This window comes from Furipterus horrens, unplaced genomic scaffold, assembly GCF_987537825.1.
Source record: "Furipterus horrens unplaced genomic scaffold, mFurHor1.1.pri manual_scaffold_3, whole genome shotgun sequence".
NCBI classification, from domain to species: domain Eukaryota; kingdom Metazoa; phylum Chordata; class Mammalia; order Chiroptera; family Furipteridae; genus Furipterus; species Furipterus horrens.
The window spans coordinates 150,158,628-150,184,615 of NW_028327173.1; the positions used below are offsets into that span (position 1 = coordinate 150,158,628).

Below are 25,988 nucleotides of genomic sequence, written 5' to 3' on the forward strand. Positions count from 1 at the left end.
AGCCTCTGAAAATCTGGAGGCTAAGTGACATAACTTCATCAGTGATTCAGGAAGATGATCTGCAGCAGATTGGAGGATTGGGGGGCAGGGAGGATTGAAAACAGAAAGGTTAGATAACAAGCTAGCACAATGGACCCTTGTCACCTTTTATCTTCATGAAATTGAGAAGATCATGACCAGTTTTGTAGCCACAGAGTGATGGTTACAATAACAGATGAAATAATGTCTCAGGAATGTATTTTGTAAGCTGTAAATCCAAGGTTCGGTATGATGGTGGTGGTATCATTCTGTTCCTTTCATAGGAAGTGTTTTTTCTGCCTTTTGTTTGAGGCTGGTCTAGAAGCTGGCTACCTGGGTGCTGCTTTGGGCTCTAAGGCTGTAAAACCCTGTGAGAATAACTTCTTTGTTTTCTTCATCAGAAAAAAAAGAGGTAAATTCTTCTTTAAACTTATTTCAGACTTCTGGCTTCTAAGCAAAATGATTATTTTGATGCCAATGGCAGTCTCTATAAATCTCATGGGCATCCTTTTATCTGTGTGTTGGTAACTTTGAGGAGAAAGTGAGACAGGATGTAAATTAAAAAAGAATCCACGCTTTTATGATATTTAAATATTTATTTAAGTTTAAAAATAATTTTCATGGCACCAATGATTTTATGCTAACTACATACTGAATATGTAGAAAAAAGTACATTGCTTTGAAAGAAAATGTAACTTAGATTTCTTTTTGGCACACGAAAGGTTAACAACTATTTTTTAATGAAACTAAGAAATTCACATTTGCAGGTAGTTTACCCTCTACTGCTTAAAGATGCAGTACACTATTCTTTAGCAAGAGTTTTATTTCCTCTGATAGATGAAGCTATGGAAACCATTGCTTTTTCAACAATGAGATCAAACTAATTGAGAGAAAATGGGAGACATCGTGGAACACAGTGAAATAAGGTTAAAAACTTGAACAATTTTTAATGATGGGGAGATAGCAAAAAAGACTAGTCACCAACAAAGGAAGTTTGTTATTCAAGCACTATTTGGAAAGCAAATTGACGCAAACTTTTCTATCTGTATTTTCTGGGATAAGCCCTGGGGGAAAAAAACCCTGAAAGTTTCTATTCAGAGAGAAAAATCTAGTGGTTGATATTGATATGGACTATTGTACTGTTAGAACTCTAGACACAAGTAACATACCCAGAAATGGAATACTGCATCTTTTTTTAATATGAATATGAAAGGTCAGAGTCGAGGTGATCACTCACTGCATAGAAACACCGTATTCTACAGACTGAGGTAGGAACACTACACTAAAAGGTAATCTGCTATGTTGCATAAGACAGTAGACATCCAGGTTAAAACCAGCCCCCTTTCTCCTGATAGCCTTTTCATCTCTGAGTCTCCTTTTGTCACTTTAGTTCTATACTAAATAAAGCCTTTCCAGTGTAGATGGCAAGTGGCAGTGGCTAGTTGATTCTAAGTGATCCCTAATCTTGACTAGGATCTCCCTCAGTTTGTCTTGTCACTTGGTAAATAGATGTTTGTAATTCTGCCCAAATTGTTGCTGGTATGGAAATGATCAGACAAGCCCTCTTCCACTCTTATTAGATTCTGGCCATGTTTTAGCATTCTAGTACTTGGTCTTGCTCATCTTGGCCTTAGACATCTGTTTGCTGGTTGGTTGGTTGAGCACCCTGGATCGTTAACACATGTCAGGAATTGGAGTAGAGCCGACTCCCTTTCTGCTAACATCATGGTAAGGAGCAGTTTTATTGTATAGATCGGGGTTGGTAAATTATGGTTTGTGGGCCAAATCAGCTCACCATCTCTTTTTATAAATAAAATAAAAAGATTTATTGGAATATAGGCTTGCTCCTTCATTTACATTATTTATGACCTTTGGCTGTTCTTGTGCTATGAGATGGCAGAGTTGAATAGTTGCTATAGAGTATGACCCACAAAACCACAATTAAAATATTTACTACCTGGCACTTTACAAAAGAAGTTTGCCAACCCTTGGTCTAGTGAAAGGGCATTTAAAATTATGTACCTCTTCACTCACTCACCCTAAAGGAAAAACCCCATTTTATTCCAGGGCTGTTACATTGTATACATGGACATGGTTCTGCCATCTCAGGGGACAAACTAGAGGTGAGCAAATCTAAGTGACTCATTCTGTTCACATTTGGGACTGCCCAACATCATAAGGGGTCAGCAGCTGCTCTGTTGTTGTTTAGGGTCCCATAAATTGTCCACTGACCATCCTTAAATAAGTCCTCAGGCCCCAAGATGACTTATAAATCTCTCCCTGAGATGAAAACAAGATCTTGTGTGTGAGTGTTTATAATAGTTGCTGTGCTCGGGCCTTGGACCCCACACTCACCCTTTTACCCTGTGCATCTGCGTGCTTCCATGGCTTCCCTCAGCAAGGATGGCAGGTGCTTTTTTCCTACAACTTGTGTTTTCCTGATGCAGAGGATGACCTTAAGGGGCAGTATTTCTACATCTAAGTGTTGGTCTCTGCCACATTCACCTTTCTTGGTAGGCGTCTCTTAGAATCCTATTTAAAGAGATTCTTTTCCTGGTCCCTTCCAAGGCTGTTTGTTGATCTCGGAATTCTATTTCCTGAAGCTTTTCATTCTCAGGATCAGTTTCTTTCTTGCATCGTTTAGTTCATCAGGCTCTATTTTCTTAATCCATAAAGTAAAAACAAAATATGAATTGATAAGAAAATAACATTTTGTTGTTAAAATATAAATTGAAATAGTCCTTTTTTTTTTTTTTTCATTTGCGGGGGTGAGGGGGTTGTACAAAATAAGCCCTGCTCTCAGAATCTCATCAGTCTCTCAGGTACCTTAGCTCTGGTTTCTGTTAACTACATTTTGTCCAACATTTCTGACAGTCCTGTCTCTGGTACCACGTAAGGGCCCTGGAGCACTCTAAAAGCCTTGAGGTTCTTTAGAGAAAAATCACAGAAGTTCAAGTTCATCATACAAAATGCATGGTGATGCCCACTAGGATCTAGTCTAAGGGGACAGACTTACCCCACCCCTGCTGCTGCTGCTGCTGTAGCGGTGGTCCCTTCAGATGCCCACTGTGCTCAGATTTGGGGGAAAAAAACAAAAGGAAAAGAAAATCCAGCTCAGACCATCATAAGAAGCAAGTTTCCATTTAATCATTCTACAGGGATGTTTACTTTTTAAAAAGCTGTGTCTGGCAAGAAAACTTAGTCCCCTGAGGCTGCAGCGATGAGCCTACTGGAACCCAGTAGGAAAGCGCCTGCAGGATACAGAAGACAGCAGCTCTCTGGTGTTCAACTAGTGTCCCATCTGCTGGGTGACACTATTGTGATCGTCAGGAATAGTAAAATAAATTATTTTTATTTGATACTTCCAAAATAATACACATCTATGAAAAATCAAAATTCAAAACCAAAAGTTATCCTGCAAATTGGGAGGATGAGAAACAGAGTCGCTGAGCCTTTCTTGAGAGAACCTCTGAGGAATTGAGCTTTCCCAGCTTGTTTAGACAGGGCATGAGCCTATCCCTTTCATCTTCTGGGAAACAACCCTCCTAGGCTGTGGACTTTGAGTCATGAGAGGAGGACTTGGTACATATGCCGATGGTTCCGCGATGGGTCCCATTGCTGGGAATGGGTAGCCGGGCTCCTTGGTCCACCTGGCTAGTTATTGGGAGGAGTCATGCCTTCTCAGGTGTCAATGAGCAGGCTCACCACTGAGCGGATTTTGCAGGCAAACCATCGCCTGAGGGGACAAAAGTATTGATAGTGGAATTGTTCAAACTCAGGGGTCTGGCGGATATCGCGGAAAAAGGCAATGTCAAGGTCAGACTCAGTAAGGATGATCAGGAGGAGGAGCAAAACAAAGAGGAGTCCCATGGTCACAAGGAGCAAACGGAGGACACTTAAAACAAACTTATTCACCTGTTCCTCCTCTGGCCTGCCGTGCCCCTGACACAGGGCCCTCAGCTCTCCCCCAAGGGCCTCCACATCGGCAGCAGTTGGGGTGCTGGCCTCAGACTCCTTCTCCTCCTCAATGCTGCAGGTGGCCCCATTGATCTGCCGGGAGAGTAGCATCAGCTCCAGGCTGTGCTCGGCCACAGGGGTGGGCAGCACACTGTCTGCAGGGCTGTAGGCCTCATCTGCAATCACGGCGACTCGGTCGTTGCTGTCTGCCCGGCTGCTTCTCACGTGGGGCAGGAAGGTGTCACCGTGTGAGGAGGAACGCACTGGGGTGGAATGGGCACTGTCCCGAAGGGACTCTAGGCCTGGAAATGAAAAAGGAACACGAGTAAGCTCTCTGTCCCAGTGCACACATTTTTTTTTTTTTTGCTTCTGGTTTTGGCCATGTTTGTTAAACATTGTGCCGTTCTTGCCTCTGGTGTCTTGGGCTTGATTTTAGCCCCAATTTGAAAGTGAATCTGAATTACCAGCTATACCTGATCGAGAGCTGGGACCATGGTTCAGGGAGCTCAGGTTTGCCTCTGAGGTTGAAGTCCTTGAGAGGCAGGAATAGGGAGGAAAAGGCTGTGTTTTGCCTAACTGGGCCTCATCTATTACTGATTCTGGAACTGAGTGTCCTTTTAACAACCTAGCAACAGCTCCTTGAGCACATGAGGCCATCTTTTGGATTTCTGCAGTTGCTCTTCAGCTTCCCAGTTCCAGCCATCTGCCCTTGTGGAATGTGAAAACCCTATCTGCTCTTTTAAGTGCTCTCTGATAGCGAAGGGGAGTAGCCCTGGCCAGTGCCCTCTCTTTTCATCTTAGAATGATCTGGGTCCAGAATAGGCTGAGAGTTTCCCTTTCCCTATTTTAGACACTCTTATAGAGTTCAGGGTGGACTTTGAGAAGATCTTGTTGGGTGACAGGGGAAAGGAGGTCTTATGGCCTGTAAGACCTACCCATTATCACTTTATTTTCCCCAATGGAACATTTCTTTTTCCAGGGCTCAAGCTCTGGCAGGGTAAACCAGGAGCCGGTCACTTGGGCGGTCTGGGAGCAGCCGCCCAGGCGGCAGGATGTGGGCTCAGAGTCGCCGAGTGCCTCTCAAGGAGTTGGCTTCTCGTTTCAGGTTTCACATCGGCACTGCCTTTCCTCACCATCTGGGTGGCCAGAGTGGTTCTCCCACCTTTGTGGCCTATGACAAGAGGAACCAGCCCCTGTCTATTGCTCTGAAATTGACCCTGACTGCCCAGAATGAAGCAGATTCCCAGACAGGCAAAACCTTGATCTTCCCAGGGCTGACTAGGGAGTTTTCTGGTATGTAGGGCTAGTTTCAAAAGGCCAAAGATCTCTTAAAAGGCACCAGTAGCCTTTCAGAAGTGTGCTGCACCTTTCCTTGGCTCCCCTGTGATAAGCCATTTGCACCCAGGCAGCCTGCCTGCCCAGCCCGCTGGGGCCCCTCTCAACACACACACAGTTAAGGATTCTCCAGGGGAATAAGCCGTGCAATCTGGGTGATGAACAAGAGGTGGGGGTGATGGCATCCCCGTTACCCACCTATGCTCCCCAGTGTCTTACCATTAGTGTATTTGCCAACACTCTCAACTTATGCTTTCAGAAGCTCCTTATATGGTCCTAGCTGTTTTGTTTATCCCTATGCTAAATATCTTAAATTTGTACAATGTTTTAATCTTTTAAAGCACTTTCATTTTATCCTCAACAATTCCATGAAGTAGTGAGGGTGAGAGGTTACAGAACTTTCCTGAAGTCATGTGGTTGGTTGTTAATGGCAAAGGCAAGGGGAGAATCCAAGCGTCTTTCTATTTCATGGTGCTAATGATCATGTAGTTAGATTTTCTGGGGAGTGGCACAGTGGGCCAAGATGTTAAGTCAACAGCCTGCACCTTTCTTAGATTTAGGTCCTAATTGCCCAAGAAACCCTCATGCAACAACATGAAATTAAGAGCCTGACCCTTGTTGCAGAGGCCTGGATGCTCGTTTGGTCTCTGTTTTCCCCAGTATCCCTCCCTTATTCCCCTGTGTGCATGTGCAGCACAAGGAACATGTCCCCAGGAGTTTGTAATGGGTGCCTGATAAAACTGAAACCTTCAGGCCCTGATCACACATGGTGTTGGCTCAGCTCCCTTCCCAGCCACTCATCTGTCTCCCACCCCCCTGCACAGGGTATCTCACACCCTTTCAAGGGACTGTCCCCTCACAAGGACAGTTCTGACTGCCAGATCTTTCAAAGTATGACCAGCTTACAATCAGAAGCCACTTCAGTGCAAGCTTAGCTTGGCCTGCAATTTAGCCCTAAGCTGGGGAAGGAGACACCAGAAGCCACATTATACTGAATTGCTGGTGCTCTCGGTAAACAAGGTAATGGGTATGTATGCATTTCTAGTAGTGTCCGACACACAGAATACTCTGTAAATGTTAGTCTTCTCTTCCCTCAACAGTTAGTCCTGTACAGAACTTCAGGTTTCACTGTGAACCACCGCCTGCCTCACCCCCTTGTCAAACCTGTCATGCTGGGAGGATGAGGTAGATGCTATGGGTGGGATCTAGGCGAGTGGCACAGCAAAACGGAGGAGTGTCTTTTTTACCTTGGAGGTGCTCCAGCTGATTGCCTTGCCCCAAGGTGGCTCCCAGCGGGCTGGGGGGCACAGTGGTCAGAAGCCTACCCTGGAGCCGCGGCCCCATCCTCAGGATGCGTACACTCAGGGGTCGAAGGCAGTGATTAGTCAACCGGAGCTGAACGCGGACTCTGGTGTGAATCTTAATCAGACTCTTCCCCATGGTAGCCCAGGAAAGCAGACACTTCTCTAGTGGAAACCAGCTGATCTCTTCATGGAAACCAGCCAGGCCGGGAGGCAGAGGGAAAGGATGGAAACCCAGCTAGGACAGAGGATTTCTGCTGCTCTCACGCTATGGCAGTGCCTTCGCAGTGCCTCCCATGCTGGAGAGAATGTCAGCTCCATGAGCCTCAGAGCGGGCTGAGCTGCAGGGAAGGAGCAGGTCTGAGAGGCCCACGTTATCAGGGGACTGCATTCAGTCAGAAGCACTTACAGCCATAAAAAGTAATGCTTCCCCAGCCTGTAGCTGTTGCCCTGAGGCCCGTATAAGGTCCTGGACCTCTCAGAGGGTGAGGGACAGAGAGGGAAGGGGACAGTCCCTGAGAGTAGGGGGATCAAGGGGTCCCAGGAAATCCAAGATGTGAAGCTGCAAAGACACTGGGCTTGGGACTGAGTGGTTCTGAAGTGTGAGGAAGTGGCTCTAGGTCTGCAAATGGACTGTGTCTCATCCTTTGCTGGGATGAACCTGGTGGCCTCAGCCTCAGGATGGATGGGAAGAGGGGACACAAAGTTATGTTTCCTCAAAAAAGGAGAAAATCATTCCACTTTCCTGAGATGAACACCCCAAGGTGGACAGAGAAAGCCACACAGTTCTGCTCAATCTACTGGAGGATAAACCAGGATGTTGTTTGATGATGGTCAGACCTCAGAATTCCACACCTTGCATAGCAATTACACTTAGTAGTTTACAAGACACCCTTCCACATCCACAGCTCACACTACAGTGGAGGCAGCAGGCTGAGAGAGGTTAAGCACCTGCCCCAGAAAACAGGTGGCAGTGCTCTGACCGAAACCTCACCTGGGGCTCCCTGATCAGGACTCTCTGCACTGTGCTTGCTGCCTGCCCAGCGCCCGCTTTAATCTCTTCCAAGTACTGCACACATCAGCTTCCTTGCCACCCATGGCAAGGAAGGTGTCCCTTTTTTTTACAAATGGGGCAACAAAGATACTCAAATAATTAAGGCACTTGATGGTTGTTGCCCAGTGAGGCGTCTCAAGCCCTAGAGAACCATATGCAGGTGATGCAGAGTCAGTGACACATCATAAAACCATAACACAAACCAGAGAGCCTCCCACAGAGCAGAGCCTTTCTAACCTGGGCAGTTCTTCATGTTCATTAACAAGCGGCATTCGCTCAGAAGGGACAAAGGGCCTTTCCTCCCCAGCCTCCAAGACAGATACTGGTTCGAAATAACCCTGCTGCTTGAGATCTTCTGAGGTCCTACAAACCATCATCATCGGGAATGAAAACAATTCCACGCCTGTATCCACTCTTCAGGGCCAGCTGGGTCAGTGACAACAGCAGGAGGGCACTATTCCCAGGGTCTGGTAACAGTATTAAGTACCCAGAGACTGGAGAGGTGTCAGCCTCAGGCTGCTGGGGGTATCTGGTTCTGACTAGACACACACTTTGTCCCTTCCCACCTCCATCTACTCTAAAGGGAGAGAAGGGGTAGCGAGGCGGACATACTGTGTTTCCAAAGACATCATTAAAGAATTTGGATAGCAACAGGGCAGATTTCTACAACTGTAGTAAAGGCGGTAGCAGTTACTGGGATGCTTCAGAACCCAGTTTATTTTTCTGTTACCTGTCTCAGCTACCCTGATCATTTCAGTTGTGGAGATTGGTCAGATCTGGAAAACAAGTGAAAAGCCTCTTGACGGGAAGCAATTTCAGAACTGCATGGAACCTGGGAGATCCCACATACACTGTTTCCCAAAGGTCTACCCAAATGCTCTCAGATCATCATCCACTTCACCTGACACCCACCTGGTGTTCCCATCCACTGGGTGAAACCTCCCTACCACTGGAGAAACTTGCTGCTGTCTCTAATTCAAATTCACTTCTTTTCAAGGTCCCTGAGTGGAACTGGTCTAAATCACGACTTAAACCTGTGGTCATCTCCAGAGCTCATGCTTACCCTCCATGATGGAGATGTGAACAGCTCTTCTCCGGGTCCTGGGGACGCTGCTCAGCCTTGGGCCATGGGTTATGGAGGGACAGCTGCGGCTGGGAACCATTCCAGCTCTGAGGTTATAGGGAAAAAAAAACACTGTTAGCTCAGTGCACAGATAGCTGTGGTCAGGACTCAGAGTTGAGGTGTGGCTACTAGAATTGCCTGGCTGTATTAAGTCTTGTGTTTTAAAAAGCTTTAATACCTGCTTTTTGCCTTTAGACCCTGGGTCCCACTCAGAGTCAGTGCTGTAAACTTGTCCACTTCCCTCCATCTCCGACTGACCTTTAGTGTGGCAACAGCACCGCTAGCCTTTGGGCAGGATGGTCAGGGAGTAGGGCCCCAGGATAACCAGTGCTCCCAAAAATGTGCCTGAAGAAGGATATGGCAGCCTCCTCTGGCTTCTAACACAGGTGGCTGGTGGTGGGGTGCGTTGTGTGAAGGGGTGGGTAGTAACGCTCCCATTCCCAAAGGTTAGGCTGGTTGGCAAACCCTAGTTCTCTTGGCCAATCCTATTCTTTCTGGGTCTCACTGGGTTCTAGCAGATGGGCTTCTGGAAATACATGATTTAAGGCTGTGCATGAAGCATGGATCTCAAAACTAGTTTACACGAAGTATGAGAGGGCTGTGGGGCCATCCCTGGCTTCCTGTCATGAACTGATGGCACAGCCAATGAAATGCTGCTGCTCGGACATGTCCTCCACGGAGTACGAGCAATTTCAGGCCTTAGAAGGACAGCCTGGGATTACCCAGGAAGGGGACTCCTGGGTCTGGTGTACTGTCTGTGCCGCCTGCATCAGCCCGCCTTCCCTCCGTCTCCTTCCTCGCTCAGGGATTCCAGGGTTGGACGACTTCCCACACCTTTAGCTGAGATGAGACTCTTCACCTCTCCTGCCCTGGTCTTCCCCCTCGTGGGAGCCACTGTGGCCAGAATCTTCACATTACTCAAACTGCTGGCTCTTCTGAGATTTGGGGACCTGTGCCTGACCTGCTTTGGGGGGAGGCCCCTGGCAGCCTACCTGTGGATCTCTGGTGGCTCCCGTTTGATCTTGGCACTCGACTCCATTACTTCCTTTGCAACTCGGCCACTGTAAGTAGTAAATAAAACAAGCAAGAAATGAGATGGTGTTCCAGGATGGGCTCCTCTAAGATATCTGATTACTTTGGCTGAACTGGGAAATGGCCTCTTTGGCCCACCCATTCCCCAAGTTTAGGCCACTGAGAAAGGCTTGCTTGCTGGGGTAAAGACTTCTACGATGTCCTAACAGCTGATCTTAGAGAGCTTCCTATCTCTGGAGTCTTTGGGATTTCCATTCTCATTTAGAAATCACTCCTCGTTGTCCAGCATGTTCCAAAAATATTGCAAAAGAAGAGAAATCTTGAAACAGACATGATAAAATTACTGTTCCAGTTCTTATGGTGCAGTTGTAAGGGCCGGCAGAGAAGGTACTCATTTAAGACCCTGCTGACACAGCTTCAGGGAAGGAAAGAAATGGTCAAAGGGTTAGGAGACAGAACTTGATGGAAACCTCAGGCTTTTCTGGAGGTTCTCAGTTTCTTTGTTTTCAAGGATAAGGACCACTGAGCCATTGTTCTAGAGAGAAGGATCTGAAAATAGGTCCATAACGGTTACTTACTGTCACTATTTACCTGTATCGGAACCGGCTCCCTTTAAAAAATAAATTGCTGCTGGACACTGTGCGGACTTGGCTTGACTTCTCCAGCCTGCAGCAAGGAAAAGTCCAGTGTGACAGATGGCTTGCAATAGTCTCACAGGCTAGACGGTGCATTTCCCGCTCCATCCAAAGAAACCCCTCGGGAGAAGGCCCTTCATAGCCGGGCTTGTCTCTGACTCTCCTGGAGGACCCCCAGAACTGTGCTCACGGCCTCTGCGCCAGGGACAGGTATGTTGAAAACACACTCATGTCAGGAGAGGGAGGGCTTCCCGAGAGCACTCCATGGGGCTCACCAGGGAGACTTGAGAGAAGGAAGTTAGGGTGATGGTCTGGGGGAATAATAATGCCACCCACTGAATCTCAGCAGTGTGTCCTTGGGCAAATTTCTTTTTCTCTTTTAGCTTCAGTCTTGTTATTTATAAAATAAGGGGGCTGGGACCTCATGAGCCCTTTCCAGTCCTAGTGTTTGATGGTTCATGCCCACGTCGGGTTAATTAGGGTGGAGAAGCGGGGCAGGGCTGCTTTCCTATGCCATCTCCTTGGAGAGTCCTAAAGGGCTCATGAGGTCCCAGCCCCCTTATTTTATAAATAATAAGACTGAAGCTAAAAGAGAAAAAGAAATTTGCCTGCCCAAGAAACAACTTCTGGGGTTCTGGCCCCAGTAAGGGGAAGGCGACCAGTTCTGCTGGGCAGTATCCCAGAGCTGCCAGCAGATAGCAAGTTTGCTCTCCAGGATCCTCTGGCTTATCAGGCAGAACATACCATACACTTGTCTTATGTTGTCCTGATTAAGATACAGCTTATTAAATCATAAATCATTGCATCCTAAAAACAAGACCAAGGGTTTTAATGAAACAAACGATCTGGCATCACCCCAGTTTTTCAGTGGGCTCTTTCTTTGCTCCCTAATGCCTTTATGATCACTTCCTTAAAGAAAACTGAGATTCTTTGGTAAGTAAAGTTGTCTTTGGGTTGAAGTAGGCTTCTCAGTACCAGACAAGTCCTTGCCCCCCTCCGGCTACCCCGTTCTAGGCTCCTGGGCACTTGGCCTGTCACTTGGTAACACCTCCGGCTGTGAGGTTCCACGAAGGGCTGGAATCAACGGCAGCTTAGCACCAGGTCACGCACTGGGAGTGGGCCTGGGATCTCTCTAAAGTTTAGGGAACTGTCCTGGGCTGTGTCTGCTCCTTCATGGCACTATCGTATTCTGAGCTGTATTAGGGCTCTGACTGGCTCCACAGTGCCAGTCTGAGTTGAGTCAGGCACCCATAGGCTTTTTCCAGCCCAAGACTTACTCTGAACACCCAGAACTGGTTTGCCACTGAGGGCTATCCAAGGAGATCACAAGGCAGACCCCTCAGGCAACTCTCCTGAAACACATTTCCAGACCTGTTCAGTCCTGTCCCTTTGGGGGGGTACACACAGACACCCGAAAAGGGGTCTGAGTTTTACAAGGAAGCCCAGCCTTGCCATCTCACATCTCGTTTCTCAAAGTTTTCTGCCCATCCCTCCTCTAAAAGTAGCTTTTATGACCTTGGCTCTGATAATGACAGTCCCCGTGCCAGGCTCCCACTCACTTGTAGAAGGCTTGGTTCTCGATTCCACACTTCCAGAGGTGCTTGCAGGCTTCTGGAGTTGGAGCAAAATATGTGAGAATAATTTTCTTTTCCTACAAAAAATCCCACATAGAAACAGCTGAGTGTGGATGGAGAAGAAGGGGGAAGTGGGCCAGGACGCTGACCCCTGAGCTGTCTGAGGGCCCCGTGACTCGCACAGGCTGTGGATGGGGAGAGGCTGGCTGGAAGAGAAGGCCCGCAGCACCCGCAGGGGCAGAGCTCAGCTGTGCGCCTCAGTTCACACCTGGCAGGACCGACAGAATAAGTCTGAGCTGGCACAAATTGAACCAAGAGAGTCCTCACCAGAGAAAGTGGTTCTCATATCTAAATTGTTCTTTTTTTTTCTTTCCTATTTACTATCTTGGAATTTTCATATGGACACAAAAAAGTCTTACTTGGACTACACTTTCTGGAGTCATGGAACATCTGGGTGACATTGGTGACCCTGAGGAAGCCCTATGTTCCAGGGCCTAGCCATCTCTCCCTCCCTCACTCCAGGTCTTGACCTTGGTCTTGGTTTAGCATGCAGGCGGCTTAGCTCGACCTGGATGGAGCACTTTGGTTCTCCGCTGGCCATCAGGAACCATCCCAGTGCCCCAGCCCCCCTGAAAGAAGGAAGCCAGCACTCACCTCTTTCTGACTTACGTATAAATAGAAAGTCTTTCCTTCAAATTTCAGCTTGGTCACCTCATTCCTAGAAGCACAAAGAGGGTACCAGTCACCTGCTGTGGGCTGCTTATTCACAGGCAAGTCTTGTAGATGCACAGCCCACCCTGACTGGAAGGAGCTCCAGGCACAGACACAGTTTTAGCGAAAATTAGAACTAAAACAAGACAGCAGCGCAGTGTTGAAACAGTTCAATCCACAGTTTTCTGGTCAATAAAACACTAATAATAGGGCGAGAGGAGGATTTCAGGCTCACTGAGAGTGGCTGCAGAAGGGACACACTGGCATGGGAAGTGAGTCCAGGTAGGTGGTCCCGGGCCATGTCAGGATGTGGTTCATAACATAGGTGCATTATCTGGATGGGACTATCAAACATAAGATGCCACAGTAGCTGATGAGGCCAAAGTTCAAGATACAGCAAAAAATGAAAAACAAGGCAACCAGGTTCTGAGGGAGTTGAGTCTTTCAGGTGACTGTGCCACTGGATGGAAAATGCAGTTTAATGCAGACACATGTCAAACGATCTCAGGAAGGGGGGCGGAACAACATACCAAAGAGAGAACAGATTACATGGAACAGTCATGCAGCGTACTGACCAGGAAAGGGGCTTAGGGGTTTTTGTAGAAAAATCCTTGAAGCCACCAGCCCAGTGAATGGCTGCAGTAAAAGAGGCAAACAGGATACTGGGGTACATCACCCGCGGGACAGACACAAATCAGAAGAAGTGACATGGTTACTGTACATGGCACGGCTTAGACCTCACCTCCACATACTACTTGCAGCCTTGGTTACATTTACAAAGTGGAAAAATGACCAGGGTCATAGGTGGATGTCCCTGAGAGCCAGAGAACTAGGCCTCAGCACTGGTCACTCTTCCCTTCCCTTCCATTTGCTGACACAGCTGCCCTCTGGTGCCCGATGGCCCTCCAACCTCACTGGGGGCGAGGTCTTCAATCTTCTATCCACCGGGACCCCCCCAGAGTCTGACTACGCACATCTGCCTCTACTTGGCTTCTTCTTTGCAGTTTTAGGGAAATTTCCTCAATATCCTAAGAAGTAGCTGAAAGGTAGTGAGAACCATGTGTATCCAGTTTATTACTGGACAAAACTGAGGGGACAAAGGAAGGTCACATTCTCTGGCAATCATGGCTGTGTAAGAATGAGAGTTCACAACTGACCACCAGTTCTGAGCTAATATAAGACACAGTGTATTCCTTCCCTGTTTAATTCCCTTCTAATCAACCACTCAATCTCTCTCATACACAAAATATAATAAATATCAATTGGATAATATATAAACAAGCACACAGATAATCTAGGATTCAACAAGGAAGACAGGAAAGTACGAGTTTTCCATTGGAAGTGAGGTTGGGTTAACACCTATTAAAGTTGAGACGTTGTGAAGAGGAGACTCCCTGCAGACGTGAGAGGATAGAAAGGGCCTAGGAGAGCCAGGTGAACATCAGGGCTTCTGGAGGGGTAGGGATACTTTAGGAATTACAGGTCCCTGTAACAGGTGTGTCCTACCCTGCTCTTGAGGCAGCTGCCCTGCTTGGAGTGTGGCCCAGGAGCCGGCTCTCTAAGGGACATCAGACAACCCAGCTGTGTCCAGGCAGCAAGTGCTCCTTAATGGGAGGGAGAACAGTGGTCTGATGCAGCTCACTGTCTTTTCCTGAAAAGTATTTTGTTGGACAGAAGACCCCAAACCCTTGCCATCTTCACCCAGAGTACAGTGAGTGGGCCAGCTTGAGCTGGGTGTATCAGAGGACCGGTTTCACTAGCAGTTGGCTGACATCATGTTGCTAGTCTTCACCAGAGCAGTAAGGGTGGAAAGGTGGAGTCTGTCTCTACGGTCAGCACGGGAGCCAGCGAGGACATGGGAGGATCGATGCCCTGCAGTATCCCTGGCACAAAGCTCGCCAGGAGGCAGCTCTGTCCTCAGATTCCCATTAGCTCGTCTGCCTCAAACAAAGCCACTTGTCCAAGCCCATGGGAGGAGTTGGCCAGCTTAGACTTTGAGGTCCGGGGCCCAAAAAGGTAGAAATCACAAGGGCTTAGAATATGCAACATGTTTTGATGAGGCTCAAAGATGTTTGCACGGACCAGGAAAAGGGTTTCCAGGGCAGCCAAATGTCCATCAATAAACCAGAGTCTGCATTGCATTGGCTCCCAGAGCCATGGAGCAGGACAGACCCCAAACAGACAGGCAGAGGAGCAGCAGTTCTGAGTGGCTTCAGCTGAGGCACTGTCCCCTGCCTGCTAGATGGGAGTGGGAGAGGGAGTGAGGGAGGAAAAAGTGGGGACGTGACTCTGGGAGGCGGAGGACACCTGATTCCGAAGGAGGGAAACTTGTGGGCGGCACCCATGATGAAGGTTGGCCCAAGGAGGGTGTTTGCCAGGGCAACAGGGTAACCTCTCTCTGCCCCAGGCGTCACCGTGAGCCCCTCCTTTGTTAGGAGAGTGGGTAAGGGAGTAAGCATCCATGCAGATGCTATGACCCTCAGTGGGGAATGGTCCCAAAGTCTCAGTTCTCATGGGACCTGTGCTTCTCTAACATCGGTTCCAGCCCCAAGCCTCTCATTGTACCCAGAAATCAGCCCTCCACACCCTTTCTTCCTCTGGAGAGGCTGTTGGCTCTCAGGAACACCCCTCTGGAAGCATAGGATCCCTTTGAAGAGATCACTACCTTCCTCAGTTAGCATATGGATGCAAGGCTTTGGAGAGTGCTCAGAACCACACCTGCCCAACCAAACAAAGGACGCGGGAACCGCAGCCCTCCCCAGTTGGTGAAGTATAAAGAGCCTGCCTTGGAAATGAAGATATTCACCATTTAATGAAGTGGACCCTCTTGTTTCCTTGAAGAACAACAAACCCGAAAGGTGTGAAGGCCAGAAACGCAGCATTTCCTGACACATCCTGCAACACAGAGAGACTTCTCATCAGGATGGTGCAGGCACAGAGATGTTCATCGGTGACACGGAGTTAATACTCAATACTCGGCAGGAGCTCATGGAAGGACGAGTGTGGCATTTGAAAGTAAAAGGCAAGTTACTTACCTTCCCTGAGCCTCAATGCCCTTAACTGTAAGTTGTAGATCCTAATGATACCGATCTTAGAAGGCTGTTGTGAACAATCAAAGAGAATGGCAACCCTCGCACATTGCTGGTGGGATTGTAAAAAGGTGCAGTCACTTTGGAAGTCCTTCAAATTGTTAAACATAGAGATTACCTTATGACCCAGCAATTCCACACCTGGGTATGTATCTAAGAGAACTGAAAACGTGTGTTCACACAAAAACTTGTACATGACTATTTATAGCAAGATTAATTATTCATAGCAGCGAAAAAGTGGAAACAATCCAAATGTCCATCAACTAATAAATGGATAAACAAAATGCGGTACATCCATACAATGGAATAATATTCAGCAGTAAAAAGGAATGAAGTACTAACATGCTACAACCTTTGAGAACATTATGTTAAAAGAACCCAGTTACCAAAGACCCCATGTTGTATGGTTTCATTTATATGAAATGTCCAGAATAGGCAAATCCATTGAGACAAAAAGCTCCTGGCTGCCAGGAACTATAAGGAAGGGGAGATGGGGCAGGGGCAGCTAACAGGTGCAGGGGTTCTTTTGGGGAGAGATAAAAATTTCTATAATTAGATAGTGGTAATGGCTGTATAACTGAATATACTAAAAACCACTGAACCTGCATACTTTAAAGGGGTGGATTTTATGATATGTGAATTATATCTCCAAAAAGGGGGAGAGAGAATGAGAATATGGCAGTTATGATAGACGCTATACACTGGGCTCCCTCCGGAAAGCTTAGCTGAAGAAACGATAAGAAGCAACTGACCAAGTGAAACAGCCATCACCAGCCCTACTGTGCCTGAACCAACAGCTGTCATCATCTGTCTGTAAACACCAGAAGTTGTAGGTCACGGTTCCCTCACGTGGGAAAATGAGCTCCAGGAGGACCAGGTCTTTTCTAGTTGGGGATGGGGCACAGAAAGCTGGCGGATGGGTTGTGTTCTCTCAGAGCTTCCTTCGGGATAGAGGCCTCAGTGGGAATCTGCTTTGTCAGGTAAAAGTGTGTTCAGGTGGCCAGAAAAGTATGGCAGGACGCTGGTCAAATGTCGTGCAGGACAGACGTCTAGGCCACAGCTCAGGCAGCTGGCATGAGGCACACAAGTGGGGGCGCTGGCTGTCGGGCTCTTCGAGTCTCTCTCACCCTCAGGATTTACCTTCCTGGAACAGATCTTCAGCCCGTTCAGTCCTAAGAACAGTGGAGCCTCTGCAAGGGCTTCATGAGTCTTGCCTCAGAAAAAATGCAGTTTTGGGACTTCCGGCCAAGATGGAGGCTTAGACGGACACGCTAGGTCTCCCTCTACAACTAGAGAGGAATACAACTACTTCAAAACAAAGGATAACTAGAAATTCCAAAAAATAAAACTACACGGAAGCCCAACATATGAAGTTATAAACCAGCGGTGCCATTTGGGCAGGTAAGAGTTAAAGAGGGCAGCGCTGTTTGCGGTCAGCGGTGGGGCGGCGAAAAAGCCCGGAGGCAGTCAAGCCCCTGGCAGTGCGCGACCCCAGCGCTGGGGAAAGCAGCCACCGCATCGCCTTGAACAGTGAGGCCCAGGGGGGCGGGAGGACGGATCCCGGTCTCCTAGCTGAATAACTGTGTGAATCCATCTTGGACCCCCGCCCCCAAAGAAAGCACCACAGGGCTGCGAAATAGGTCGCGGACAGGCACCGGTCGCTGACTTGTGACGCGTACACAGGCACTGCCCCCTACAGCCGGCCCAAGAAAACAAAAAGCATCTGTCAAAATGAGGCAGACAACTATAGAAATCCCGGTGGCACAGCTCACCAGGCAACAGATAGAGAACCTGACAGATGAACAGATAAGAAACCTGTCAGAAGCTCAGTTCTGGGCCATTGTTATCAGGTGGCTTACAGAATTCACAAAAGAGCAGGAAAAAGATAAGAAAGAAGCGAAAAACATTCATAACGAAAGGAACAAAACCACATACGAGACAGATGGTGAGGAAAAAAAATCCAGAGTTCATTTCAACAAACTGGAATATGGAGAAGGAACAAGCAGTCAACCAATGCAGAGACAGGAAATGGGAAGCAACAATGAGAGGATCAGAAACCTCTGGGACAGCTATAAAAGGCCCAACATAAGAATCATTGGTTTGCCAGAGAGTGAGGAAGATGAACTAGAACTTGAAAAATTGAGTGAAAATATAATAAAGGAGAACTTCCCAGACTTGGGGAAGGGAATAGACTTGCAGGTCCAGGAAGCAAGGAGAGTTCCCAAGAGACTGGACCCAGGGAGAACCACTCCAAGACACATTATAATCAAAATGTCAAAAATTAAAGATAAAGAGAGAATCTTAAAAGCAGCAAGAGAGAAGAAAAGAATTATGTACAAAGGGGTCCCAATTAGACTATCAGCTGACTTCTCAAGGGAGACCCTACAGGCAAGAAGGGACTGGCAAGAAATATTCAAAGTAATGAAAATCCAAAACCTACAACCACGAATACTCTATCCAGCGAAACTGTCATTCAGAATAGAAGGACAGAGAAAGTGTTTCCAGGACAAAATAAAACTGAAAGAGTTCATTGGATCCAAACCACTGTTATATGAGATGTTAAAGGGACTGGTTTAAAAAACAGAAGCTAGGGAGATGAAACAAAGGCAAACTAAACAGGCAACGAGAGTGGAAAAGGAAGTGTGGATACGGGAAGCATATTGGGGGGAGGTCAACAGGGAGGGGGAGTGGGGAGAGGGAGGGAGATGATATAGGAATTGGGGATCATGGTAGGAGGGAATGAAATAGACGGAGAGAGGTTGGGAGGAACTGTATGCACAACTAATGGACATAATCTAAAAGGGGGGGACAACTGGAGGGAGGGGGGCCACCGGGTGGAGGGGAGCAGAGGGAAGGGAAATTGACACATTAAATCTGAAAAAAAAAAGAAAAGAAAAAATGCAGTTTTGTCCTAAAACTGTCTCCTAGTGTCAGGGTTACAGGTGTGAGCAGCTAGGCCCAGGGAATAAACTAAGTACATGTTTAGCAAACATTTCCAATTAATGTATTTTTATTATTGTCCTCTGGGTCTATAGTGACCCTGACACTCAGCTGCAAGCACAATGTCATCCAACCCCTGGGCACAGCAAAAAGATGTTTAAAAATAACCTGAATGGAGATACAGTGAAGCTGCAGGGCTGGATTTCCTCCTGCTTGTCATCAGTGCGTGGTGGTGAACACCTGAGTGCCAGCACTGCACACAGGCACAGGCCCTGCCAGGGGCCCCAGCGCCAACCCAGCAGGCTGGCAGAGATATGGGCCAGGGCAGGCTGGCCCTCAGGGCGGAGGATGCCTGGGTGCGGGGAGGCTCTGCTTGCAGGGAGGCAGCCTGTCCCAGATGAAGGGTGGGCACCGGGAGGCCGTCCACTCACTGTGCAGGCAGGAGCCAAGGAGGGCCGAGATTGAGGGCGCAGACCTTACCTCGTTTCTCCTCACAGAGCAGACCCACGGGGAATGTTTACTAGTGGGATGTGTAAGACACGAGTGGCCAGAGGGGCCCATGTGGCTGCAGTGGGGGAAGTGCATATGGGAGCAAACATGAGATGGGAGGCACAGTGGGGCAAGGGGGGAAGGTGCTTTCCAGTGCTTCCCGAGACAGGAAAGGCCTAGAAGAAAGAATGGATGGAAGGATGGAAATGAAGAGTCGGGCCTACAGAGGATGGAGGGTGGCTTGAAATACTGGGTAAAGAGTAGAAAGGGCAGCAGCAGGGTGGGCGGGGAGGGGCTCTCTGTTTCCGTGCCACTGAGCCCCATGGGCAATGGCAGTGCTGGGGAGCATCTGTGCCTTACTCACAATGCCGCTGGCCCAGGTCTGGCTTGGCCACTCACGGCCTGTGTGACCTCGGCCGGGTCCCTTCCTTTCCCTGTGTTTCACAGGGAATGAGGGTGGATAATAATATCTGCCTCTTCGGATGTTCTTAATGGGCACCCAGTACATGCTAGTGGTTGTGTTGTTGATATTATAGCTGCTACTGATTAGCTCAGTTTGTTAAGCTTCATAATCTTATTTTGAAAAAACCTGACATGTTACTATTTTTCCTGATGTTGATGGTTTAAATGTTGTTAGTTAGGAAATGAGGGTGTGGAAAGTTCAGGTGGAAATGGAGAAGTCATTCTTGTTAGGCGACCATGGAAAAGTGGGACTGGGGGCCACATGTGGGAAGTGGGGTGAAAGTAAAGTGGGCAGAAGGGGAAGGAATCAGAGGCTGTTTCACAGACCTGTGCAAGTCACCCTAGGGACTCTGGCCAGAGCCAAGGGAAGAGAAGGTCCTCCCTGGAGCTGGGTGCTGCTGGCCAGGCTACTGGGTGGGCACTGTCCAGACACCTCGGGACTGGCTCCCAGTGGAGGCCGCTGCTGGAGTTAGATGGCAACAGCCTCTCCTGACCAGACTCGCTGATATGGAACAGGGAACAACTGAGAATAGACCCCAATCTCATTCCATATCATTCCAATAAGTAATAACAGCACCTTGACCAGTCCCAATCCAGTCTCTCATATGGAGCAATTCTCCCAATTGCTTCTATTGCAACAGGTCCAGAGGGAGGCCACTGCAAAGCCCCGGCACCTGGGCATCCACAGGTGGAGGGCAGCTGGGATGTTCGCTAGTGTCTGGCACATGAGGAACAGGGCTGGGAATCACAGTGAGAAACCTGACATCTGCACCAGCATGAAAAGACAGACAGGCAGCCACGCCGACACCTTCTCTGGACCTTGCCCCATTTCTTCTATCTAACACGTCATTCTCACTGTGAGCCTGCCTTAGGGATTTCTGTGCGAAAGGACAAGTTATGTGACAAAAAGAGAAGGAAATGAGGACGAGGAGAGAAGTGGCATAGACAATAGTAACCTGTCCCTTTCCCATCCTGATGAAATCAGTACCCACAGGACTGAGCTATTAATGGACCTGGGAGGTGGACCTTGACAGCTACAGGCAGACAGCCAGTCCATCTCCATTCTACATCAGCAAATAATCAGAAAAATTTAGTTCACTTTTACAGTTGGTATAAGTTGGTTTTCAATTTTTCATCCTTGTGGAAAGTTTTTGTCTTGGTTTAGGAATCCAGCTTTTTTTTTTTTTTTTTAAATCCTCACTGGAGAATATGCCTATTGACTTTTAGAGAAATAGGTGGGGGTGAGGGGGCAGACAAACAGATGTGAGAGAGAAACATCGATCTGTTGCCTCCCGTATGTGCTCCAACCAGGGGATCAAACCCACAACCTAGGTATGTGCCCTGACCGGGGATCGAACCGGAAACCCTGTGGTGTACAAAACAACACTCCAACCAACTGACCCACCCAGCCAGGGCCCAGGTCTGTTTCTCATTTACTCTGTGACTTACTTAACTTCTCTGAACTTTAGTTTTCTCATTTGTAAAAAAGGACAATAAGTACTGCATACTTCAAAAATACTACTACTATCTGATGGCCTAAATGACTTACTGCCAGGACATGGCCAAAGGTGTTTTTCTTGGAGAGAGGATGGACTTGCACTGACTCATTCTCTGGGTCATCCAGGCCCATCTCTAGAGCACACATTAAACTAACACAATCTAGGTGAGATGAAGCCTCTATTATTCTTTAAAAACCTTAGGGAAGAGGAATCTACATGCTCGTCCAGAAACCTATCCCCATCCCTGAAAGAACTCGTAGCTGGGAACCTTTAAGTCAATCATGAAAATCATGCAGTCTGAATATATTAAACCTGGCCATAAGAAGCTAGGGCAGAAGTCAGGAGGAGGCGGCCACCTTGTAAGAGGCTTGCCATCACCCCATGGCAGCTCAGAAAGTCAAGTTTTTCATTTCAGCAGCAGCCCTAAAGAAGGCAGCCAAGAGGGGCCCACCCGAGGGTGAGGGCAAGTCATCACTGATCCTCCTTGTTCCGTTTTTCTGAGGTTGGGGCAACTTGTCAAGCTGGGGAGGAGGGTTTATTTAGAGAGAAGCCTAGGTAGCTTGATTATGAAAGTGATGATCCTACTTAAAGGGCAAAGGAATGACACTGCAATTTTATTTGTGTGGTTGCTCCAACCTAGATCCTGCTGAACTCAGTTTTCTCCTGGTCTATTCGGAACAGATGTAAAGCCACCTGGTGAACTTACATTACATTTTTGTATGATTTTAGTAGTATCATAGGTCTTTGCCTTCTCTCTATCACACTTGGCAGTGAGTCCTGCTTTGTTCCTAAATAAATGCTGTCTCTCCAGAAGGAAGGCCATGAATGACAACTGAAAGAGCACAGCATTGAGACAGCTCTGGGTTTGAGTGCCAGTACTGACATGTCAGTTAGTCCCGGAGGCTCAGTGTTCTTCTCTTAAAACAAGGGCAAGAATATCTTGATAGTATTATTGAAAAGATTAAATGAAATAGTGTATATAAGTGCTTGGCACCTTCATTCAATAAGTGGCATCTTTATGGCCGGGTATCTGTGACAGGTCTGATCACTCCACAGACCTCAGCAGGGCAGGAGGCACAGTCCAGACCTGCAGGAGACCCAGGGAAAACCACCAGTCCCAGGGCCCCCTGGAAGGAACAGGATGGAGGCTCCTGGGGTTGGAGAGCTGTCAGGGCTGGGGACTCAGTGCAACACTGGCTGCCAGTAGTTTGCTCTGCTCTCCTTGTCCAGCAGCTGCCGGCTCTGTCTGCTGGGGCTCCTGCCAGGAGTTGGGGGTTGAGGGGGGATGCAGAGAGCTCATGATAGCTTGTGGAGGTTCAGAGTTTGGGCATTATTGTAAGCCAGCTAGCTAATGGAGCTCCCAGTGTGTCCCCCCCAGAGTTGGTAGGATCTCCTCTTCTTGGTCCCCAGGCAAGAGACAAGAACACTGTGGGCAGAAAGAAACCATCAGCGTGGACAGGAAGAACAGCAGCTTCTTAATTGGTCCAGGAGAACAGAGCTCTGCCCAAGTGTTGTTCTGCTCTCTTTTAATTATCAAAACGATTCCTCTTCTTCTGTCCTCCCTAGGGCTGCATGCCCCAGATTCCCTGGGCCCAGTAATTGCCTCTCTGTTAATAGAAATCATCAGTATTTATTACACCGAGTGCCCCAGCTTATTTGAGCTCTCCTTGTAGCAACATTAAGGCGAGTGCTCAGTAGCGTATCACCAAAGTGACTCCACTTAATGACTAGAGTAAAGGCACCCAAACTGTTCTTGCTCACGAAGGCTGAGGAAATCCTGAGCCAGAGCCCAGTGAGATGCGCTGAGGGGCCATGTGTGGGGTCTGTAGGAGGGCCCTGAGGTGGCCCTGGGTGAGCAAGAAGATAGGGCCCAGGAGCAAGAGACTGGAAGCCCAGGGCTCTGACCACTCCCACCTTCTCCCCGGAGGAAGTCTGCTGAGGCCCCTGTTCCTCAGAGATACACAGTGGGAAGTGACTTGAGTTCGAATTCTTGCTCTGCCACTCAGGCTTCTAGGAATTTTTATCTTCTCATTGATAAACCAGGAAGAATAATATCCCTCTCTCAGGGCTGGCATGAGGATTAAATGAGAAAATAATGGGAAAGGATGCCAGTGGGCCTGCCATGGAGGGTGTGCCACAGATGTCTTCCTTTCTTCCTGCTGTCTTTTCAGCCTGTGTCTGAGAAGGACACACTCATCAAGGACAGGGTTGAGCCAGGAGCCCCACAGTCACTCAGCTGTGCCCAGGTCCACTGTCCACCCTGTGCTGACAGCCCTGCCCTGGGAACCCAGCTCTGAAGAGGCGGGCACTCTGTGTGGCCTCGTGGGGACAGAGCAGGTTTGGACAGAGGCACTGGTTCCGTCTGATGACCATATCTATTTTTAGGTAGCCATGCATTTTAAGGTCATGAAGTGATTCAGCAGTTCCGGGAGAGCACAGTTGCTGAGTACCCACTGTGCACAGGTGAGGCAGGTGAGGCTCAGAGGAGCCTCAAAGGGTCCCCGTAAGTAGGAGACCAGTACTGGAGCCAAGGCCAGCTCCCTGCAAAGCTCACTCTCTTAGTCTTCTGCAGGTTCCCCAGCTGACACTAGCTGAGCAATCAATGCAGCTGAACTACAGCAGTTATGCAGACAGCATTATTTATGAAGCTTTGCTAATTCATTTATAAATATCCATATGTGAAATTTTTGGTATACGTAGGCATCAGTGTGTTTTCTGACAGTGCTGGCTCCCAAGAACACAGGGGTTATCCTGAAGGAGACTGTGCTGGGGGGCAGGGAATGAGGGGGTGGGGAAGGTGACCAGGGTTTCGAAGTGCCAGAATGCAGTATGTTGTCTGAGTTCATTTGTGAAGATTCCACATGATATCCTCGGCCAGAACAAATCACCATCACCTCACCAAGAGGCCAAGGGAAATGTGGTTCTGCCCCCATATCACTGGGTTCCTTGGTTTCTATTCTTTTAATTTTTGATGGAAACTTATGATGTCTACTCAATGTTCTCTTGTTCCCCTTGGATACTGTCTCCCTCAGATCAGTGTGAGAATCAGTTTTACTGGTGGTACTGGAGTCTCTCCAGTGGTGGAAAGACAGAGGCAAACACTGGAGGAAACTGAGGAAGACAAGAGTGTCAAAAAGCAAGTAGCATATGGAGATGAAGTGGAGGGATATGGCTACAGAGTGTAAGAAAAGACCTCGGGTACCCACTGCTCTCAGCAGTGACTGTGGCTGCCTGAGCTCATCTCCAAAATGCCAGACTCATGTGAGTAATTACAGAGGTTTTCTGTGAGCAGTCCCTCCCTGGCTGGTTCCCGTCTCGCCCTCACGCGAATAATGGAATTAAATGCGACTCTGCTGTAGTTCCACGCAGTGGGTTACGCTGCAGCAGTCAATAAAACCCACTCTGGGAAAGAAACTAGATTATGGGTCAGGGAAGGGTGGGCAGTCCACTGAGCCACCTCTGATCATTCCCTGTTGTGGGGTGGGAGCCCTTCCAAATGCTCCTGTCTTCATTTCCACCAGGTTACCTGCTGCTGCCAAACTGGAGCCCCAGTTTCAGGTTTGTTATTTAGGTTGAATTTGCCTCAGACCCTCTGACAGTGACGTGGCAGCACAAAATTATGCAGCATGGAATCCAGAGCAGTTTTCAAAACAACGCATTTTCTCTGGCATCTGTCACTAAAAGCTAATCATCCAGCTGTTGGAGGAGTGGAGGGTGTAGACCTGTGGTTCCTCCCTGCCTGTTGCCCTTTATAGGAGGCGAGGTCATTGTGGTCTCCCACCACGGGGGGTCTTACCTTACATGGGTGAGGGTCCACTCCATAGGTCTCCAATGTCTGCGCTTTTCTTAAAAAGTTCAGCTCTGATGTTGCTGGTGTTTGACCACTGGAGTAAAGAAAATGAGATGATTTCAGGTGAGTGCAATTATGAAGTACTCAGAATGAGGCTCACATCACAATTTTTCCAGAGTGCACTCCCTACTCTGTTCTAGGAACAACTTCAGAGATTCCTACCTAGGACCAAAAACTCAGATGTCTTCAGGGTGAGGCGGGGTAAATAATGTATGACACAGGCTGACACAGTAGGGACTGGAGGGGACTGTGGCAAACTAGGGAGTGCTACCCAATCTAATGCAGCAGCTGCTCCTCTGCTCCAAGATTGTAATTATGTGGGAATGCAGGGCCCAGCATTGTTAGACGTAATTTTTAATGAGAAGTCAGACTGCCCAGGAATACCAGCTGCTGTAGGCTTTTGCCCCTGCCCCAGCCAGGCCACCAACACAAAAGCATACACACACACACACAAGGATACACCCCGCAGACCAAGGGAACCTGTGTCTCTTTCTCCCATGGGGGTAAAATAAATAAATAAGTGAATAAGCAAACAAACAAAAAAAGAGAAGTCAGAGATACTGTTTCTTTTATATGGTATTTCATGATTTAAAATACTACAGGGGCAAACAAACCACATCTGTAGCCTGGCTGTGGGTCATGGGTTCTCATTCGTGATCTGATCTAGACTGAAATACAAAGAAGGGGCCTGTGTATCTTCCTGCTTCTGCCTAACCGTCTTCCTTTACCAAGAGGGAACACGGGAATGGAGGATGACACGATGCAGCAGGAGCCAGTGCTGAGCTCCCCAGACTCCACTATGGCTGTCTGTCCACAGGGTGAGGACGATGACAAGGAAACGAGCAGCAAAAGGAAGAAATCAGCCCTTAGCAGCGTTGCTGCCCTCCCGGCTGCCTCTCTAGCAGGTGCGTAGAGGAGC

At 48.1% G+C, this 25,988-nt stretch overlaps 1 protein-coding gene across 5 annotated transcripts in view; it reads right to left on the reverse strand.

Annotated features, from left to right (window-relative positions):
• Positions 1-647: 647 nt before the first annotated feature.
• FRMD5 (FERM domain containing 5) overlaps positions 648-25,988 on the reverse strand; it is a 287,084-nt gene continuing 261,743 nt past the window's right edge. The window contains exons 7-16 of one of the 5 annotated variants that reach the window (XM_090270519.1): positions 25,016-25,103; positions 15,547-15,635; positions 12,684-12,747; positions 12,015-12,106; positions 10,412-10,486; positions 9,781-9,849; positions 8,729-8,835; positions 3,934-4,277; positions 3,035-3,084; positions 2,631-2,680 (exon numbers count right to left, since the gene is read on the reverse strand). In XM_090270519.1, the coding sequence (XP_090126645.1) occupies positions 2,674-2,680; positions 3,035-3,084; positions 3,934-4,277; positions 8,729-8,835; positions 9,781-9,849; positions 10,412-10,486; positions 12,015-12,106; positions 12,684-12,747; positions 15,547-15,635; positions 25,016-25,103 (985 nt within the window). In that variant the 3' untranslated portion in view covers positions 2,631-2,673. Of the gene's footprint in view, positions 2,681-2,774; positions 3,090-3,143; positions 4,278-8,728; positions 8,836-9,780; positions 9,850-10,411; positions 10,487-12,014; positions 12,107-12,683; positions 12,748-15,546; positions 15,636-25,015; positions 25,104-25,988 lie in introns of those variants that run through there. The other 4 variants (XM_090270518.1, XM_090270521.1, XM_090270520.1 and 1 more) reach the window with 4 other exon arrangements.